At 31.2% G+C, this 23,175-nt stretch overlaps 1 protein-coding gene across 5 annotated transcripts; it reads right to left on the minus strand.

The window, feature by feature from the left end:
- Positions 1-7,416: 7,416 nt before the first annotated feature.
- On the minus strand, positions 7,417-23,030 carry LOC143079036 (prenylated Rab acceptor protein 1-like). Of its 5 annotated transcripts, XM_076254160.1 has the most exons (7): positions 22,875-23,012; positions 20,061-20,078; positions 19,429-19,452; positions 12,423-12,632; positions 11,737-11,834; positions 11,086-11,187; positions 7,417-10,240 (listed from the first exon to the last, which is right to left on the minus strand). In XM_076254160.1, coding segments are annotated over exons 2-7 (531 nt in total). In that variant the 5' UTR covers positions 20,063-20,078; positions 22,875-23,012; the 3' UTR covers positions 7,417-10,145. The 5 variants fall into 5 exon arrangements, with proteins under 5 accessions (XP_076110275.1, XP_076110272.1, XP_076110277.1 ...); XM_076254157.1 differs by lacking the exon at positions 20,061-20,078 and having other exon boundaries at positions 22,875-23,030; XM_076254162.1 differs by lacking the exon at positions 19,429-19,452 and having other exon boundaries at positions 22,875-23,011.
- Positions 23,031-23,175: the final 145 nt, after the last annotated feature.

Here is a 23,175-nt window from a genome sequence, read left to right on the forward strand (position 1 = left end):
GGCCTTTTAAACATTTTTTGATTCGAGCGTCACTGGTGAGTCTTTTGTAGATGAAACGCGAGTCCGGCGTATATATAAAATTTTAATCTTGGTATTTATGATGAGATTATTTGAAAAAACATGAAGTTCACCACGTTTTAATTATTGGTGCTCTTAAGCTGTATGTATCATATTATATCATTAACTCGTTTTTGTGTCTTTTCGTCGTATTTCTTCTGGTTATATGGGGTTGTCGGTTTTGATTTTACTTAGGTTTTTCAATTGCCCCCTGTATTTTTATAATAAAGAAATTTTAATATATTTAAATTTGAGGTGTATTTTTACAAAAACAACTGCAGAATCATCCCTTCACAACTGATAGTGTCGCCCTTAACAAGTGATTCGTTGTCTCGACGGAGTTCGTGCTATGTTTGTCTGCGTTTCTGAAATTATGATATATAAAGTAGCTTCGAAAAACAACCTGCATCATAAGAAATTTAAAAGCAGCCTAGTATTTCGGAATTTAATGTCCATAAAAAAAACCACGGACACTCACACATGTTCTAAACAGTCTTCTCCGTTGTTTTTCGGTTATGATTCTCATGGAATGATTATGTTCTTCTTAGACGTATGGTCTTTAGCTATATCTTGATCTCCTGTCTTTTTTTTAGTTTCTATGTAACATAAGACGTGGCTTTGTACTTTGACATACCGTCACTGTGTTATGGTAAGTTTTTGTATTCTTGTCGTTCATTTTTGTCCAGATGGCTTTTTTTGTGTTTCTTTGTTACATATTTGTGTTTTGTAGTGGTTTAAAGTATAGAGTATGTTGCCTGCTGTGCCCGAGCTTTTGACATGTTTACCTGTCAATATAATAGAAATATATGTGACTGTCATACAAGTGAGAGGTTTAGCAAGCTATCAAACCAGGTTTATTTCATATCGGTTGAGAATAAGATTCTCTTATTGGATAAAAAGGGTTCACATGGCATTCATTATTCTTCAGTAATAAATTCCATCAGTCATTAACAGAAAAAACGGACCAGAAAACCGGTCGTTAACGAACTTTTACATCATAATGACCGATGGGCGTGGTTTCCGTCTGATATTGACCGTTGGGGCGTGGTTTCCGTCTGATAATGACCGCTAGAGCGTGATTTCTCTGTTAATGACCGATGGAGCCTGGTTTCTCTGTTTAGAGAGATTTACCTTTTATGAAACATGTTCCTGATTTTAATATTATATTTAAGTTGTTGAATTGTTTATTATATGTTTTCGTTAAATATAAAATTAAAGATAACTTGATTAATATTCATATACTGAAAAATTGCACTAAAATGAATGGCAGTATTACTACGACTGGTCTTCACTCTTTGTCATAGAAATCGTACAACTACTCGAGTTCGCTTTAGGCATTTTGAATTTACGAGAATTTTCCAAAACATGGTTTCTCAATGAAATAAACATAATAGTTCTTGAAAAACTAGTCATTATCGTGATACATGGACTGCCCACAGGACAGTGGTATTGACTGTGACAGCGATAATGACCTCGCCTTTGGCTCAGTCATTATCACTATCTTAGTCAATACCACTGTCCTGTGGGCAGTCCATATATCACGATAATGACCAGTTTTTCAAGAACTATTATATAATTAATCTACCATTTTCTGCATAAGGAAATACCTGTAGCATGTCAGGAAATGACATATGTTATCCATTCGTTTGATGTGTTAGAGCTTTTGAAGTTGTCATTTGACTTTCCGTTTTGAATTTTCTCGAAGTTCGGTATTTTTTGTGTGTTTACTTTTCATTGACAAACGAAACAAACGTGAACACAATGTACCCTCCCTGCCGTACCGATTGCCGTTAATAGGGCGGTGTCATGGCGGACGTTTATTAACTTCCCTTGAACACGAACGTGAGGGCCGGTGACATATAGACAACATAGAAAACATCGCATTTGGGGGTGAGATATAAACAGTAACCATGTCCATCAGGTCCTAGAAATTTCTTGTGTGATAATTTTTAATCCTGATATCTATAATGAGATGAATGCAGGTAAAAAGTCTTAGGAAAAAAGTCCCGGAGAAAAGTCATGGGCAAAAAGTCACAGGAAAAAACGTCACAGGAAAAAACGTCACAGGAAAAAAAGGCACATTGAATACATATTTTATATTGTCATATGGTCTGCATATATTTATAGGAGAAATATTCCTAATAAATATATGTATTTTTTAAAAATGGTCATATGGCCGTATGTATCTGTTTATATATGGAGTTTCGAGTAGGCAGTAATTTTTTTTTTAATTTGGGTCAAAGCATAAAATTTAGTATATGACTTGACCACATGTTATTTTGATTTTTGAACATAAGAATCCTTCAACATCTCATTGTCATTAATAATAGTTTTGTATTTCCAACCATTATTGATAGGGACTGTTGATATTGATTGGTGGCTTCTTGTGGCACCTTTCCTTTTTTGTAGACCTTTCACTTCCTGTATAGGTAGAAAGCCATACCAATGAAATACAACTTCGCATCATTATTAAATTAAAGGAAACAATTAGCTTTCCCTGTTTTTTAAAAAGTCAGTTTTGAAAAAAAAAAATATAATTGATCCGATACAAGTATATTATGACTTTTTATTACATGTATGTATATAAAAACTCCAGTTTAATTATGTTTTACGTACATTTACATAGAAACTATTTCATATGCATTCCAACATACTTCTGATAAATAATTTTACTCAAAAGAATATTGTGACTTTTTTTCTTGGGACTCTTTTTCCTGTGACTATTTTTTCCTAGGGATTTTGACTTGTTTTCGTACACCAATGATATAATGTCATGATATTATTTTAGAAATAGTAGTTCTCACCAAAATCTATCTTCATATAAAGCCCATCATCTCAACAATTGATATTATAAATGACTGAAATTTCTTGACATATGCAGAGCCCCTTTTCTCAACAAACCATTGACCTTAACTGACTAAAATCTATAATCATAAGGAGTTCCTAAACCGTATTGACCCTTAAGGACTGAAATATTTAAAAAGACAATCTATTGTTATCAAAGGTTTTAATATGTCGTTGTTCCGGCAGATAAAGCCTCCAATAATATCGTCTTCATATGTAAAAAACATTATTTGCAATGTCTCACTACAGAGCTTGGAATTGATAAAACTACTGGTAATCCTACATATTCTTTAACATCATTTACCAAGGATGAAATTTTACAAAATCATAAATCTGTCCTTCTTTCTTTTGGTATCAACATCAAAGAAAACGAAGAAAACTTGCCCTCATTATACTGGATACCTAAATTACACAAAACTCCATATAAAGAACGATACATAGCTGGGTCTTCAAAATGTTCGACTAAACACCTTTCTAAAGTATTGACTACTATTCTTTCTACAGTTAAAGACGGGCTGCAAAAATATTGTGAGGAGATATATTCTACCAGTGGTGTTAACCAGATGTGGATTCTCAAAAATTCGAAAGATCTACTGCTTAACCTTCGATCACAATCTTTGCAATTTTGCAGCAACATAAAAACTTTTGATTTTTCTACGCTATATACTACTATTCCCCATGCTCAGTTGAAAGATCGACTTCACCATCTCATAAAACAGAGCTTTTTCTATAAAAATGGGAATCGTAGATACAAATTTCTTGTTTTGGGATACAATAATTCATATTTTGTAAAGAATCACACTGAATCTTCCAGAAAATATACTGAAGATGATATTATTAAAATGCTGGACTTTTTGATCGACAATATATTTGTTGAGTTTGGAGGATTTATATTTCAACAGACAGTCGGTATTCCAATGGGTACTAATTGTGCACCCCTGCTGGCTGATTTGTTTTTGTATTCGTATGAAGCAGAATTTATTCAGAACCTTCTAAAAGACAAAAAGAAAAAGCACCTTGCGAAATTCTTTAATTTTACTTTCCGATATATTGATGATGTTTTATCATTGAACAACCCATACTTCAGCCAATACTTACATCTCATATATCCTAGTGAACTTGAAATTAAGGATACTACTGATACTAGAAGGACTGCTTCATACCTTGATCTTTTCCTCAATATTGACGTAGATGGACGACTTCACACGAAAATCTATGATAAACGGGACGATTTCAACTTCCCAATTATCAATTTCCCATTTCTTAGCAGTAACATACCCTCTGCCCCTTCGTATGGTGTTTACATATCACAATTGATACGTTATTCACGTGCTTGTTCACACTATACAGACTTCATATACAGGAGTGTGCTCCTTACGCAGAAACTGCTCCAACAAAGTTATGAGGAGGACAGATTAAAATTGACACTCCGTAAATTTTATGGACACCATCACGAATTGGTGGACCCATATGATGTCTCTTTAACCAAACTAGCTAAGGACATTTTTACCACATGGTAGATTGTGGCTTGTCATTATGTCGTCTAATCTTTTAATTACCAAACGTGACTTATTCCCGATTGTGACTGTTTTGCTGAATGTGAATTCGTATTACTATAAGACGTGTTTCTGTACTTGTTTATCCCAAATTCATGTATTTAGTTTACATGTTTAATGTTATATTTGTAATTCTCATTTTGTCAAATGTGTTGACGTCTTTTTATTATATTTAGGTGTTACGGATGGAAAAATTAATCACCGCCTTTATTTATTATATTTAATTTCGTACGATTAATTACGTTTGAAGTTGGATTCATAACAAACTGGACTTATATATATGACAGTTAATTGCTATTAATAAGTATTGCAATATGCATTTTGTTTTAATAAATTATCAGTATTTAGTTCTAATATAATCTTTAAGCAATCCTAATTCTATCTCACTTTTGAATTATAGTTTTTCATGTGTGACGTCATGCTGTTTCTAAATTTCATAAATTCAAATGTGGCATAACGTTTGCCTTTTCGCCATCGTATGTGACGTCATTTTTTTTAATTGCGTTGACGCCTGGACTGAATCGGGTGTGTCTATGCTGTATTGAACTTGGCATCATGTATTCGGGTTTAGTTTTCTGTAATAAGTTAATACTTCAGTTTCATTATGAATATATCTTTCACATTCATTTGTTCAAATTTACTGTTTGCAATACTAGTAGCATGAATCGTTCTATATAAAAGTGTTCTTATCCCGGGCATAAAAACAATGCCGTATTTGGCAAAACCTTTTCAACTTTTGATCTTCAATGCTGTACAACTTTGTACTTTTTTCAATTTCGATCTTTTATATCTGGGCGTTATGTATTCGGGTTTAGTTTTCTGTAATTAGTTAATACTTTAGTTTCATTATGTATATCTCTTTCATATTCATTTGATAAAATTTACTGTTTGCAATAGCATGAATTGTTCTATATAATAAGAATGTTCTTATCCCGGGCATACAAACAATGCCGTATTTGGCAAAACCTTTTCAACTTTTGATCTTCAGTGCTGTACAACTTTGTACTTTTTTCACTTTCGATCTTTTATATCTGGGCGTCACTATTGAGTCTTGTGTGGACTAGACGCGTTTTTGGCGTATTGAATTTTAAACCTGATGCTTTTTGTTATCTATTAATCATGCTTTTCTTTGTCTAATATGGTCTCCTTTTTATTTGTATTGTAGTCCTGTAATATTATGTTGTCATTTCAATGTTATATTTAACTTTGCCATTAAAGTGCGAGGTTTGGCATGCCATAAAACCAGGTTCAACCCACCACTTTTATTCCCCTTTAAAAGTGTCCTGTACCAAGTCAGGAAAATGGCCATTGTTATAATATTGTTCGTTTCTGTGTGTGTGTTGCATTTTAACGTTGAGTCGTTTGTGTTTTCTCTTATTTTTTAGATAAGACGTGGCACGGTACTTGTCTATCCCAAATTCATGTATTTGGTTTTGATGTTATATTTGTTATTCTCGTGGTGTTTTGTCTATTGCTTGGTCCGTTTCTGTGTGTGTTGCGTTTCGGTGTTGTGTCGTTGTTCTCCTCTTATATTTAATGCGTTTCCCTCGGTTTTAGTTTGTTGCCCTGATTTTGTTTTTTGTCCATGGATTTATGAGTTTTGAACAGCGGTATACTACTGTTGCCTTTATTTATTCCATTACAATGTATATGTAAAGTTTTGAATCTGCATTTTAAGGAAATCTTGCTCTTAAAAATACAATAAATAATGATGATGATGCAATGTTGTTCCAGTGGCAAATTGTGTATCCCAAACAAGACAAAGCTTGTGCAGTAGTGGATATTATAAACAAATACAATTTAGTTGATAGTGTAATGTTTCCTCAACATTCTTTTAAATATTAATTTCAAATAATCTGAAATTGCACATGGACAGAAGTCTCAAAGTTTCAAAGCCACTACTATAAGTATACTCTCGATGAAGCAAAGGACTAACTAAGATAAAAATAAATGTAAAATCAGACACAAGTAATCATATTTGTATACTTGTGTAAAAATCTTGAACATAATTCAGTTTATACACAAACATATCACATATCTTAGAATTGTATGTGACTATCATACAAGTGAGAGGTTTCGCTAACTATAAAACATGTTTAATCCATCATTTCCTACATAAGGAAATGCTTGTTCCAACAGAGGCGGATTTAGAGGGGGGGCCCAGGGGGCCCGGGCCCCCCCTTTTTGGGAAAAAATTTGGTTGCTTATATAGGGAATCACTGAAGCGTGACTGGAGCGGGCCCCCTCTTAGGTCAGTCAGTGGGCCCCCACTTATGAAAATTTCTGGATCCGCCACTGGTTCCAAGTAAGGTATATGACATTTGTTTGATGTGTTTGAACTTTTGAGTTAGCCTTTTGAAATATCCTTTTATTTTTGAATTTTCCTTGAAGTGGGTATAAATGAAATTGAGAATGGAAATGGGGAATGTGTCAAAGAGACAACAATCTGACCACAGAACAGACAATAACAGAAGGTCACCAATAGGTCTGTTTTTGATCACTTCTGAAACAGTTTTGACTTTTGAAGTAATTTATTTCACATATGATAGAAAGATGACATGCAACTATATTTTGTGTTAAAAACTTTGGAATTGAATAAACACAATCATGTTACGTTTTGTATGAACTTCTACAGTTGTTTATTTGAAAATGGATAAGCGTGTGGGGTATGGTGTAATTTTGTAAACAAATACAATATATGAAAAGAATGGTGTATTTTTTTCCTCAAAATTGCAAGACCCTATAAGAAACGAAAATTGCACAGTTGTCTTCTAGCAACAACAGACAAACAAAGGTGAAATACAAGAGGAATGTGTCCATGGGACACAGCTACAGTGGGACAAAAAAAAAGTAAGATGAAGACCGTACTATCACCTTTATAATTGCTGACATCCACTCCAGTTGAGTTGTCCCATTGGCAATTATACCACAGCTCCTTATTTTTATACAAATAAACACATTTGTTTACCTATGTAAATAATTTATTATATCCCTCTTGAACACATTTTAGTTAATAAACAAACACATATCACAGATCTTATAATAATATAATTCTATTTCATAAACAAAGACACTCATAGATAACAGCAAAAGTGTGTTTTTTTCTTAATCATTATTAAATGGTCTTATCTTTTGAATTTTTTCCGATTTCCTTATAGAATGAGCACATGATACAATACTCTCCAAATTAAAAGAAAGGAACAGCATTCAAGATTTTTTTTACTGATGCAATATAAAGTAAATTTAAATTTATTGTTCCTCTTTATATATGAAATTGAGCTCAAGCTTATGAATAGAATAAAATCAACACAGTAACATTATCATTTCTACGATAAAACCTAATAAATAACAAGCGTGCACACGCTGAAATGTCTCGCCTTCTAAACTAATCATTGATATTATGTTGATAGTCCTAAGTATAAAGCTAAGCTTTATCACAACTGTCACATAAACTTAACATTTACCCAGATAACTAAACAAAGACCAATGAACCTTGAAAATGAGGTCAAGGTCAGATGAACCATGCCAGGCAGACATGTACAGCTAACAATGCTTCTATACAACATATTATATAGTTGACCCATTACTTATAGTTTAAGAAAAATAGACCAAAACGCAAAAACTTAACACTGTGCAATAAACCGTGAAAATGAGGTCACAGTCAAATAAAATCTGTGCGACTGACATGAAGATCATAAAATATTTCCATACACCAAATATAGTTGACCTATGGCATATAGTATTAGATAAAAAGACCAAAACTCAAAAACTTAACTTTGACCACTGAACCATGAAAATGAGGTCAAGGTCACATGACATCTGCCCGCTAGACATGTACACCTTACAATCATTCCATACAACAAATATAGTAGACCTATTGCATATAGTATGAGAAAAACAGACCAAAACACAAAAATTTAACTATAAGACGACACCTGCCAGTTGGACATGTATACCTTACAGTCCTTCCATACACCGAATATACTAGCCCTATTGCTTATAGTATCTGAGATATGAACTTGACCACCAAAACTTAACCTTGTTCACTGATCCATGAAATGAGGTTGAGGTAAGTGAAAATTGTCTGACAGACATGAGACCTGGCAAGGTACGCACATATCAAATATAGTTATCCTATTACTTATAATAAGAGAGAATTCAACATTACAAAAAATTTGAACTTTTTTTTTCTAGTGGTAACTGAACCATGAAAATGAGGTCAAGGACATTGGACATGTGACTGACGGAAACTTCGTAACATGAAGCATCTATATAGAAAATATGCAGCATCCAGGTCTTCCACCTTCTAAAATATAAAGCTTTTAAGAAGTGAGCTAACACCGCCACCGCCGCCAGATCACTATCCCTATGTCGAGCTTTCTGCAACAAAAGTTGCAGGCTCGACAATAAAAACTTATCTTACTAAATAAAAAATCGAATTTTGACTTTCTGAGTTATTTTGATTTAAGAAGAAGTGATGAATATTATGTGACCTGTATTCATGTTTTTATGGTTATAAAAAAAAAAATGAAAAAAAAAACATAATGCAAAACTGGTGCTGAATGATTATATAATTAACTATGTAAATGCCATATTTTTTAACCTATTAGTTCAATAACTTATGAATACCATTTCATTGTACCTAGATCAAATGACACAACTGTTAGCTTCCTGCAGATACCTTTAAAGTACATGTATAAAACATATATACATGTAGGACTTTCAGCTGGTCAATCCAGGTTTCAATAACAGGACATTCTTTTAAACCTGATAGTTTACATTTGGCTTGATAACTTGCAATAAAATTGGTATAAAATATGTATGTTTTATGTTGTAATAAATATACAGATGAGATTTCATAAAACTGTTTTACTTTTATAAATCTATAGTAAAAAAAATAGTTTTCTTAATCTTTCTTATTTCAAATCACCACATTAACATCATCTCTAAACATAAAATTTACTAAACATTTCAAAATCAAAACTTGTTAATTTCAAATATAAACTACAAAAAAAAACAAGAAAAACTTTAAGCAGAACTCACTTATTCATAACCAGGCCACCTTATTTGTACAGATTTGAAATGTCTATTTTTTGGTTTTTGTTATAGGATCCTAACACCCTTAAATTAATATAAGAAAACATTTTTTTTAAAATGCCATTACATTTATATAGGTACAATTGTTTCTGTAGAGTTTAATTTTTTCCAGAATCAAGTTAAAAATGCAAAGTGGAGACGAATAAACAAACAAAAAACATGAGGACCACTATATACAACCTATTTAATATGTGGAAGTAAAATGAATGAACTTTTATATCCAAAACACAAGTCGAAGTAAAAAAATATTTTGGTTTGTATTGATAGGTTATACAATGCATGTTTCCATCTAATAGTCAAAATATCTTTATGAAGGATGATAAAGAGCAGTGAGAAGTTCTTACTGGAACGAATTCAACCAAGTCTACTGAGTGTTATAATTGCTATCTCAATGTGGTATAGATTCTATCTGAATCATGATATGATACCCTAGATGACAAAACTGCGCATAAATATTCTATAGATGAAGTATCTGTTGGATGTGACATCCTTTTAAAACCATGGTAACTGTCCCATAAACCAATGTTTGCCTCTATTATATAATGCCACCCGTAGCATACTGACTCTTATCAATGTTAGTATATCCTCTTATTACACAACCTCGTCCATCTCTAGTTCTACAGCCTCCTGCTCATCTGGTGTCATGTACATAGAGGCATGAAGCATTATGAAGAAGAATGAAGCACCTGCAAATACAATACCATTAGAACAAGAGAATTAAAAGCGTTCAAAGTTTACCACACACTAAATGAATGTCATATATTTATATCAAACTTTGCAAGGATCTAATATGTAATCTATACTATTAAACAAGAAGACCTCATTTTGTGTGTCACTTCTCTTTCTCCCACAATAAATTAATCATCATGCCTCTGTGTCCTATAGGTAACATGCATAGTCTCATTTGTCATCCATTCTTATGACTATTAAGTTTGGGTTATTTTGGGAAAAAAAGAAAATAAAGGCGTCCGGATATTCATTCCATCATCAAACCAACTTTTATGTCAGTTGAAATTGATAGTTAATAGCAAATACATTTTATTTATAGGATACGTATGTTCATAGTATACAGAAACGCAAAAATAATGGAATTCAACAGAAAAAAAAAATAACAGACTTTGGAAACAAGGGAGAGGACTGAAACTGTTTCCAAGAACCTATGAATTTTGATACCTTTTCTGAAATTCTCCAGACATGAACTCTTTTACTGAAATTCTCCAGACACAAAATACTTTATAAAATTTCTCTGTATGCATATATTCAACCAAGTTCTTAATTCCCGCGATTTCGCGGGTGTGTTCTAGTCATCTTTAAAAATAAATAACAAATTGTCATTTTTGTAACTTAAGTGCTTCAGCATGTGCTCATATCAGTAATCAATACGTTGTTGCTTGGTCTAAAGTGATAACTTTAAAAAAAAAAAATCTAGTATGATGAATTAAAGGTTATACATGTATGACATATACTACAGGTAACCGTCACTAAATACATATATTCCAATTTTAAAGATATCCTAAACTTAGTTTCTTACCAATAATCCAGAAAACAGCTGATCCTGCTCCTGCTAGCCAGAACAATGGAAATGAACACACACCAACTACTGCATACTGTTGACCTACACTTAATTCTTTACCTAAATCAATCAAAACAAATGTTCAGTATACCATGCATTTCATATTTGTTCATCATTTATTGTTTTGCACATAAATCATGCTGTTTGTTACTCGGGGGCCTTTTCCTATGTGCCGCTAGAATAGGTAACTTTTTCCAGCTTGAAAATATGGAGAAAGGTGGGGAAATCTATCAGAAATATATGATAAGGTCGATAAAGTTCTAATTACTTGTATAAGAAAAGCCCTGTCATTTTTTCACAGCCGAAAGTCTGGCCATAAGTAAACATTACACACAGATTCTTAGCTTTAAATATTTCACTTTTCCAACACACCCCAAGAAACTAAACCAATATGGGAAAAGGTTACAATTTTACCCATGCAATATATAAAAAGATATACATTCCTAAGATATATTATATGAAAAGCTACATTGTATATTAAGTCACACTGAAGTTTGTAAAAGTTGATCTTCCATCAAATTTATACCCCATCTCTAGGTATAATCAAACAAAGAAGTACAAAAAGAATTGCAATGATTAAAACGTACCTGACTTTATATTCATACTTACCTAATATTCTAAGTTTATGTTCTGCATTTTTTAAACTGATGATGTAACATGCTCCCAAACAAGCTGCAATGGCAACCAGTAACATGGGGGATGTCAATCTGTAATATAATATTTAAATTTTAGGTTTGTACAATTAAAAGTTATATGTCTATTATGGAGTGGATTTATCATTTCAAATTGTGAAGTCATTTTGTTCATGTAAAACCCAATTGCTAGTTACCAATCCAAAATGACAATGATTAGTCAGAAATGTTAACAATATTAAGTTTTATTTTATGTTATTATAGATTTCTTTATTTTCTTCTACTTTTTGTTTGCCTGCAACAACTGTGCTTGATCACCATTTGGTTAAATATAAAACTTTTTACTGGTTTTTTGTTGCTAAATGCATTCTACTTATAAGTATGTGGCAGTTAATAGTTGTTTCTCAGCCAGAATTGTGTGCTTGAGTAAGTAGCTGACAGTTACCTTGAGCTAGCATGATACAAATCTAATTCAACATGTTGGTCTAGTGAAAAGCTGGATATCTTCATATAACATTCAAATGATTTTATCCTCTTTAATATGCATGTAATATTTTGTCACAGGGCTTTAAAAAGTAACAAATTAAATTTTCATTTCTAATGTCAAGTTTCCTGTATTTTTCCTCGTATATTCATACACTGAATACCTCTGTAAGCACTTACACACAAAAAACCGCCAGACCAAGAAAAACAAACATATAATTGCTCTGGAAATGTTCTATATTTTTCATGACTCTCCCTGGTACAGGTTTGACAGACTTAGGTACTTTAAACTTGCTGGTGCTGATGAATTCTCCCCATGGTTTGATTCCTTCTCTTGTCTTTGAAATCCATTCACGGGCTGATACGTTTGATAGTGAAAGAGACATTATTCTGAAATGTAAAATTTTAACTTTTAAGTATAAAATAATTAAAAAGCATGTAAAACATGTATTAAATATAAGATATAGCTATGTTTTTAAATAAAGACTATTATCACAAGGTTAGAATACTTCTCAAAACAGACTATTATTGCAACTTGGAATTATTTTTAATTATGGAATTTGCATAAATTCTTGTGCTAGAAATTTTAAATGAATTCCATGTTTATTCAGTATTTTAATGTTATGTGCAGTGCACAACACTTTCTTTTACAAAGAAGATGGCACATTTTTAATAGAATGTACTGTGCAGCACACAACACTATCTTTAAAAAATATATTGTATGGAAAGTGATATGCGCCACTCAAAACATTATAATACAGAATAAACATGGAATTTATAAAAAAAATTCAATACAAAGAAATTTTGCAAATTCCATAATTGAAAATAATAATAAGTTGAAATAATTTCATGTTTTCCATTGTTGTGCTGTAAGGTCACCTCTGTATAGCAGGAGGGTTCAGCACTCAAACAAAAGTTAATACGAGCTTGCAGATGTGGTCAAGTGTTTATTCATATCATAATGTTCAATCTCATTGGTTAGGTCACATAAAATTGAGAAATGAGGTTGGAATTGTTGTTTGAACAAAGGGAACATATCTGTCGTCATCTGTGAAATAGATATTCCATTTCAATCAACCAACTGGTGATGGTGTCCTTAAAAATTGATAAGGGATGATTTTTTTTAAGCTTCACCACTATGATCTCTTAATTTATAAAATATTACATTAAAAATTTCTAAAGTAGAGGGAATAAAGTTTATAACTGAGTTTTTGTCAAGTGAAAATTACTCTTTATGGCTTATTGTCTCTGTTACAATAATGTATTTATTGTTAAGGTAAGGAGTATGTTTTATTTTTTTTGAAATATCAACTTAAAAATATTTGTTGCTCAATTGTATTCACTCAGAATATGTTTAATGATTTAGTAAAACTTATAAGGACATAGTATTGTTGATGTCATACAAGTAAAGAAAATTCATTAATTATACACTCATTTATGCATGCAAACAACACGATATACATGTTTATACAAATTATGAAAAAGTACCTATATATATTTACATATATATTTCGTAAATGCAAATGACACAATGTATACCACTAGCTTGTTTACGTGTAAAACATATCTACTTACAACAATAAGTCAGGCAAATCTTTTCTTTTCATTGAAGAAGGCAATAATTGCCGAAACATATGTTAACGTGTGTTATAGTTTTTATTTAATTATATATCATTATATATGTAATTCCTAATTTTTATTCTTAGATGTTTATATATGTATACACGTAAACGCATACATATTAATTTTAAAATATAACTCTACAGTACATGAGATTACGATAATATTAGGATCATTTCAAAACTTTGCTTTATCTAATCATTAATATAAGTTAAAACATTATGATAAAATCTACTCAGTAAACTTCTGAGCAAGAATTTCATGAACAAGAATGTGTCCAAAGTACACGGATGCCCCACTCGCACTATCCTTTTCCATGTTCCATGGACTGTGAAATTGGGTAATTATCTAATTTGGCATTAAAATTAGAAAGATCATATTATAAGCAACAAGTGTACTAAGTTTCAAGTTGATTGGACTTCAGCTTCATCAAAAACTACCTTGACCAAAAACTTTAACCTGAAACTCCCACTTTCATTTTCTATGTTCAGTGGACCGTGAAATTGGGGTCAAAAGTCTAATTTGGCTTAAAAATTAGAAAGATCATCTCATAAGCAACAAGTGTACTAAGTTTCAAGTTGATTGGACTTCAGCTTCATCAAAAACTACCTTGACCAAAAACTTTAACCTGGATGGACGGACGGACGAACGGAGCCACAGACCAGAAAACATAATGCCCTCTACTATCGTAGGTGGGGCATAAAAATGAGTTCATTTTGTTAGATAAGCATATTCAATTTGTACATTAAAAATACTGTAAATAAAATGTTAGGTCAGGTGTGGTATTTATTTAATACATGAGAGGCTGAAAAGTGTATATCAATAGGAAAATGGACAAATAAGTGTGCTGGACTGACAATTTACCAAGTAATTTATATAACGTCTTAGATTAATTAGTGCTTTACTGGAAAGAATTAATAAGTTTAAAGAAAAAGAAAATTTGTTATAAAGAAAATAAATCTAACACACTTATGCTTATATAATTTTGAGGTTGATTCTCTAATTGGGCCACTTGTATATACACAAATGTACATGTACAATGTATCTAAAAAGAAATCATTAAATCCAAGTTAAAGACATTTCCAAAATATTAATTCTAATGAAATTACAAACAAAATACTCAATATGTCATAAAAATTAAATGATATACGTCATGTATATGCATTAAAAAGTGTAAAACACTGTTTTTTTGCTACTATCTGTTGTCTACAGAAGATACAAAAGGGCTTGTTTCCTACATAAACCATTTTTTTGGTGCTAGCTATAGGAATTTCCTTTTATAGCGAACCCTATGATAGTTTTCCATAGATTCACCTGCAAGTTACCTGTCGATTTAAACTTTTGGCAGTTCTATTGTCCCATCTAACAAATACAACAGGTATTGTTCTCTGTATAGTTCATTCACCAAGACCTTTAAATTTCTTCTAGGAGAAATATATCACTCATTGATTAATTTACCTGACCAAAAAATTATCTGTTTTTTTATTGAAATACTTCTATAAACTCACATAAACTGTATGCAATATTGTATTTATTCAATATACTATTAATATATTTTCAATCTGTTCAATATAAAATCTGCTTTAATAATAAAAAGTATATTTTAGACACATTTTTTAGTATTTTCCAAAGAATTTGCATGTTTTTGTTGTTGTTAATTTATAGACTATGTTTATGAAGACCTTAATTTAAAAATAATAATATTCAAATTTTTATTTATCAAACACACAAAAATATTTATTGAATATTTGATCAGAAATCAACTTTTAATTTTTAAATCATTATTAATATTGAACACATTAAAAACAAGTTTTTGGTTTTGAATAAATACAACACCACATGCAGTTTTGTGAGTCCTTTCTTAGTATTGGTATAAGTATTTTTCATCATTGACAGTTCAATTTTTTGTTCAGGTAAATTAATCAATGAGTGATATATTTCTCCTAGAAGAAATTTAAAGGTCCCAGTGAATAAACTACACAGAGAACAATACCTGTTGTATTTGTTAGATGGGACAATAGAACTGCCAAAAGTTTAAATCGACAGGTAACTTGCAGGTGAATCTATGGAAAACTATCATAGGGTTCGCTATAAATTTAAAAAAAAATATATATAACAAGAATGTGTCCAAAGTACACGGATGCCCCACTCCCACTATCATTTTCCATGTTCAATGGACCGTGAAATTGGATAAAAAATATAATTAGGCATTAAAATTAGAAAGATAATATCATAGGGAACATTTGTACTAAGTTTCAAGTTGATTGGACTTCAACTTCATCAAAAACTACCTTGACCAAAAACTTTAACCTGAAACATGCACTTTCATTTTCTATGTTCAGTGGACCGTGAAATTGGGGTCAAAAAATTAGAAAGATCATCTCATAAGCAACAAGTGTACTAAGTTTCAAGTTGATTGGACTTCAGCTTCATCAAAAACTACCTTGACCAAAAACTTTAACCTGGATGGACGGACAGACGAACGGAGCCACAGACCAGAAAACATAATGCCCTCTACTATCGTAGGTGGGGCATAAAAATGAGTTCATTTTGTTAGATAAGCATATTCAATTTGTACATTAAAAATACTGTAAATAAAATGTTAGGTCAGGTGTGGTATTTATTTAATACATGAGAGGCTGAAAAGTGTATATCAATAGGAAAATGGACAAATAAGTGTGCTGGACTGACAATTTACCAAGTAATTTATATAACGTCTTAGATTAATTAGTGCTTTACTGGAAAGAATTAATAAGTTTAAAGAAAAAGAAAATTTGTTATAAAGAAAATAAATCTAACACACTTATGCTTATATAATTTTGAGGTTGATTCTCTAATTGGGCCACTTGTATATACACAAATGTACATGTACAATGTATCTAAAAAGAAATCATTAAATCCAAGTTAAAGACATTTCCAAAATATTAATTCTAATGAAATTACAAACAAAATACTCAATATGTCATAAAAATTAAATGATATACGTCATGTATATGCATTAAAAAGTGTAAAACACTGTTTTTTTGCTACTATCTGTTGTCTACAGAAGATACAAAAGGGCTTGTTTCCTACATAAACCATTTTTTTGGTGCTAGCTATAGGAATTTCCTTTTAAATTTAAAAAAAAATATATATAACAAGAATGTGTCCAAAGTACACGGATGCCCCACTCCCACTATCATTTTCCATGTTCAATGGACCGTGAAATTGGATAAAAAATATAATTAGGCATTAAAATTAGAAAGATAATATCATAGGGAACATTTGTACTAAGTTTCAAGTTGATTGGACTTCAACTTCATCAAAAACTACCTTGACCAAAAACTTTAACCTGAAACATGCACTTTCATTTTCTATGTTCAGTGGACCGTGAAATTGGGGTCAAAAGTCAAATTTGGCTTAAAAATTAGAAAGATCATCTCATAAGCAACAAGTGTACTAAGTTTCAAGTTGATTGGACTTCAGCTTCATCAAAAACTACCTTGACCAAAAACTTTAACCTGGATGGACGGACGGACGAACGGAGCCACAGACCAGAAAACATAATGCCCTCTACTGTCGTAGGTGGGGCATAAAAATGAGTTCATTTTGTTAGATAAGCATATTCAATTTGTACATTAAAAATACTGTAAATAAAATGTTAGGTCAGGTGTGGTATTTATTTAATACATGAGAGGCTGAAAAGTGTATATCAATAGGAAAATGGACAAATAAGTGTGCTGGACTGACAATTTATCAAGTAATTTATATAACGTCTTAGATTAATTAGTGCTTTACTGGAAAGAATTAATAAGTTTAAAGAAAAAGAAAATTTGTTATAAAGAAAATAAATCTAACACACTTATGCTTATATAATTTTGAGGTTGATTCTCTAATTGGGCCACTTGTATATACACAAATGTACATGTACAATGTATCTAAAAAGAAATCATTAAATCCAAGTTAAAGACATTTCCAAAATATTAATTCTAATGAAATTACAAACAAAATACTCAATATGTCATAAAAATTAAATGATATACGTCATGTATATGCATTAAAAAGTGTAAAACACTGTTTTTTTTGCTACTATCTGTTGTCTACAGAAGATACAAAAGGGCTTGTTTCCTACATAAACCATTTTTTTGGTGCTAGCTATAGGAATTTCCTTTTAAATTTAAAAAAAAATATATATAACAAGAATGTGTCCAAAGTACACGGATGCCCCACTCCCACTATCATTTTCCATGTTCAATGGACCGTGAAATTGGATAAAAAATATAATTAGGCATTAAAATTAGAAAGATAATATCATAGGGAACATTTGTACTAAGTTTCAAGTTGATTGGACTTCAACTTCATCAAAAACTACCTTGACCAAAAACTTTAACCTGAAACATGCACTTTCATTTTCTATGTTCAGTGGACCGTGAAATTGGGGTCAAAAGTTTAATTTGGCTTTAAAATTAGAAAGATCATATCATAAGGAACATGTGTACTAAGTTTCAAGTTGATTGGACTTCAACTTCATCAAAAACTACCTTGACCAAAAACTTTAACCTGAAGCGGGACAGACGGACGAACGAACGGACGAACGAACGAATGAACAGACGGACGGATGAACGAACGGACGCACAGACCAGAAAACATAATGCCCCTCTACTATCGTAGGTGGGGCATAAAAAGGATTGATCCACTTTACTTCCAAAGATATTACGTCTGATGAATATACATGGGTGACACAAATGCAATAAAATAATGGCATTTAGGTCTCAAATATTATAGTTTGGTTATACATGTATCATAATATAAGTAAATAGGATAATGCATACAAATCTATATTTTATTGCTTTTATGTACAGATGTATTTGGTAAACACAAAATTAAAGATGGGCAATACAAATCATTAAACATACATACATTTATTTCATTCACAAAATATACTTGCCAACTTTTCAAAATCTACGTGAAGGATCTTTGCTTCATTGCTGTAAGTGCTTTAAATCTACTACTATATTTTTACATTAGTGTGTATGCATATATACATGTATATGCTTGTGAATTTTGAAATTTTTTATTTTATAATAAACTGAACACCTCAAAATTGGGATGTCTGCATTCAGATTCATGACAGTTAAGTTCAGTTAAAACTCATATATTTAATCATCTAATTAAAATATATTTGGAAACTTAATATAGATGTAATATCATATTGCATTTATTTAAGACAAATTTCACAACCCTTTGGCAGGAATAAGTGTGAGACATTATATAATTAGACACAGAATTTATGAAACTTTATGAAATTTAAAAACTTTCCATACACATACATGCACATGCATGATAAATTTAGTCAGATTTAATGTTTGTTCATGCTCAATTTCCAGTTAAATTTATCAAACACCCAGTTTACATGTACATGTACCTCTAAGCTATACACTTAATATGAGCTTTACTGAATTTATTATCTCTTATAAAATTATTTCAATAAAACTTAAATATATATACAAATATTCCCATGCAGCAAGATTTTAATAAATACCATATACTGTGAAAGGTAAGAAAGGAAAGATAACTCATACAATACCTGGCTTTAAATCCTGATATACGCCTGTTTATAATACAAGCATATGTTATTGTCTTATTGATGGTCTTTTTTACTGAAGGGAGCTAAGATTTGAAATCTGAGCAATCGTCTTTCCAAATTTTATTTAGAAGCGTAGGGAACAATGAAGTCAATATAAATTTTTATGAAAAAACAGGATTATTTCCTACTTTCAAGTGAAAAAAAAAAATCCCTTTATTATCATGATCATGGTAAGACAGTAATAGGTCTGATCAGAGATCCCATGTACATGACTTTTAGTTTTGTAAGAGTCCTATATCTAGATAATTTCATTGTAAGAATAGCTCTTGTAATTTCACATGTCTCGTCTTAATTGGTTTTCCGTTTTTCACACAAAATATGAATTTGACTTTCAAGTGTCACACTTACAAAAAAACTGCCAATCCTGCATAACACTTAGACCCACTCAAGAAACAATACTGAATGATATTTTTAAACTCATCACCAATCATTATTTCAATTTATTATTGGTTAGTAAAAGGTATAAAAATTGATCAACACTCTATACATGTATATAACTTCTCAATTTGATATCATCCTTTTCTGCTACTCATGCAAGTAATTATTTCCATGAAAAAATCAAGAAAACTTACATGTTTTATCTTTATTTCCTAAAATGTCATAATTAAAACAGTCCTTAATATGAATTTGAGTCATGGTTCAGGCTGATGATTTTTTCCCTTCAAATTGCATATACATACATGTAAGTTCATGATTTGGGATTGACACACATATTTCTTATGTTTCAAAAAAAATAATTAACCTGATTAATTGTTTGTGTTTATACATCATGTACATTATTAAAAGCTGATACTTACATTTTTTTTTGTTTTTTGATATATTTTCTTCACTTCGATAAAAACCTATAAATTCTCCATAAAATAACAATGTAACCTATTACACGTATTACAGAGACTTTTCATCTAATATCCAGGATTTCCTATTTAATTTTGTTTGTACATCACTTATAACACAGAACTAGACTAAGTGTACTTTGAATTAATTACAATTATTGACAAAGATGATTAAGACCTATTGTTACAATTTTTTTACAAATTTACAAATTTATGCTGATTAAAGTAATAAATTTTATTTAAAACATTAAATTGATTAAAGAAATCTTCACCATCTGTAAATTTTATCAGATTTTTTATATATCATTCTTTGATTTTTCTACTTCAAGAAATATTTTATAAAGGTAAATACATTTTGTGTACTATTTATTTATAACTTCTCTAACATGTTCATTTCTTAATATAGGTAGCTTGAGGATATCCAAAAAGATTAATTATTACACAATCCAAACAACTTGTACAAAGTTCAAGGGTTGTAAGGATAATTTACTGTGAAATTACTTAAAATTCTTTGGTACCAAATTTCGTGGTTTAAGCAAAAGTTACATATTTATGTGTTTTTAAATTTGTCTTATGAAGATATAGGAAGATGTGATATGAGTGTCAATGAGACAACTCTCCATTCAAGTCATAATTTATAAAAGCCATTATACTTTATAGGTCAAGGTAGTCTTCAACACAGAGCCTTGGCTCACACCCAGCAGCAATCTACATTATAAAGGGCCCAAAAAATTACTACTACAGTAGTGTAAAACCATTCAAACATGAAAACCAAGGGCTTATCAATATAAAAAATGCAAAACGAGTATACAAAAGAAGAATTTTTAGACATCTTTCTTACAAACTGAAATGAAATATTAATATTCAATTTATAAGTAGTTTAGACTTTTTTCGCTAGTATTCATCAGGATCTACATGAACATCTTGATGAATTGAATTGATTGACTGCTGATGTTGAACACCACTTTCAAAACTCTAAACTATGATCAGATGATAGCAGCAACTTAGCATTTACTTGAGGAAAACCGCACAACTTGCAGACCATGATCTTGCGAAGGAAACCACACAATGGTAATCAATTAAGATTGGAACTAATATGGACCGTACAACACAGACAATGAACAGATGTGAAACAGACATGAATGGAAGGTTAACTGGTAAACAGATATGTTACGAAGGTAAAACGGATAAATGACAATTGAAAATATGTTCATTAATTTTTTTTGCATTTGTGCAATACAATATGCTATTGAGATTAGACCCTCCCCCCAAAAAAAAATAATACTGGGAGTAACTTTTGAAAATAATTTGACAGCTAATCACCTCCACACAATACAACATTTCTTTATAACTAATTTAAAAGCAGTGTAAGGGAGGTAATTCAAACTTAACATTGTACTTTAAGTAATTGTCCATTAACCAGGAAACCCTTGTTTTTCCTCCTTTTTTGGCCCTCCATTCCTACATGGTTTGAGCCATAACCCCCAAAATCAATCCCAACCATCCTTTTGCGATAATAAACCTTGAGTTGACGCTGACGACAACATGATACCAATATACAACTGCAAAACTCATTGCGGTTGTATACTAAAAAAAATCAGATAAATTGATCCATTTGTTTGGTAGGTGTGACCTTCAACTTTGTCCATCTGATCCCACTTTTGCAAAAGTAAATATAATGATAAAGGGATGGCTCATACTAGCTAATATACCATGTCCATCAGACACGCTCTCGTCATTGCTAATGACAACAGTGCCAAAACTGTTTTACAGGTCAGATTCTATCAATTGTTTGCATGTACATGTATATTCAAATTTCGAAAAGTATGTGGATGAAGTCATGCCCTTCTCAAGCACAGCAGAAGACTTGAAGCTATTTGCTGAAAGATTTATGTATCATTATTGCCACCAATAATTTTCTGCTTATCTCATTCTTAAATTTTATACTGAACGCTTCCGTTAGGTGTCCATTTTATCCTGTACGTATCCGTTAGGTGTCCATTTTATGTGGTACTTGTCAATTGAATGTACATTCCACAACCGTGTACGTCAGGCATTTGTTATCTGCTTGTTTAATTTGGTCAATACACCAATGCACTTCCAAAGGATACAAATTTGTCAACAGATTTTTTTTACATCCATTTGGCGTCCGTTCAAGCTATCCTGTAAGATTGGACCACAGCTTTTTAATTCATATAGTCTTCTGACTGGTAATTGATGTTTATATGGAGTGGGTAATTCAAAATCTTTTACTATGGAAAATTGGTAGAATGTTGGGGCAAGCTGGTCACTCACCATCAGGAGTTCTTGGCAAAAGGATGAGTTGACTGTCAAGAATTCTCAAATATATAGGAAATATAATTTTTAGGTGATCAATATTATTTGGCAATATTGTATTTCAATGAAATTGAGAATAGAAATAGGAAATGTGTCGAAGTCCTTCCAAGACTTAAATATTTTTTGAAAGAGAAACTCAGAAAGACAGAAAAATACAACCGAGTCTGAATGTTAAAATTCTGCTCGACCTTTGTAATTATTCAAACTGATTCTTACCCTTTTCCTGTTAAAGAGCTTTGTTTATCTGGAATATCAATGTCTCCTGCTATGTTCCCAAAATCTAACTTTGTATCTGTCATTTCTTGTCAAAACAACACAACAAGCTTTTTGGTATTCAGATGTTGCAGTGATGTGTCAAAATATTTTTGTCGTTCTTTGTGCTATTTGTTCTTGAAAAGGACCTTCTGAATTTAGGATGTTTTTGAATAAATAATAAGGAAAGCAAAGGGAAGATTAATTATGAACAGAAATTACAAAATGCAAATAATAAAATAGTGCTTTTTTCTTACTTAAAACT

The sequence above is a fragment of the Mytilus galloprovincialis genome, chromosome 6, assembly GCF_965363235.1.
Source record: "Mytilus galloprovincialis chromosome 6, xbMytGall1.hap1.1, whole genome shotgun sequence".
Lineage (NCBI taxonomy): Eukaryota > Metazoa > Mollusca > Bivalvia > Mytilida > Mytilidae > Mytilus > Mytilus galloprovincialis.

Bases quoted from the DNA above. Each gene is read 5' to 3' on its own strand.
- LOC143079036 (XM_076254157.1), bottom strand. From the start codon at position 22,957: ATGACAGATACAAAGTTAGATTTTGGGAACATAGCAGGAGACATTGAT. The intron at 11,188-11,736 runs GTAAGTATGAAT...TGATTGATTTAG, and splicing joins ACATAAACTTAGAATATTAG to GTAAAGAATTAAGTGTAGGT. The intron at 10,241-11,085 runs GTAAGAAACTAA...TTGTATTTGCAG, and splicing joins AGCTGTTTTCTGGATTATTG to GTGCTTCATTCTTCTTCATA.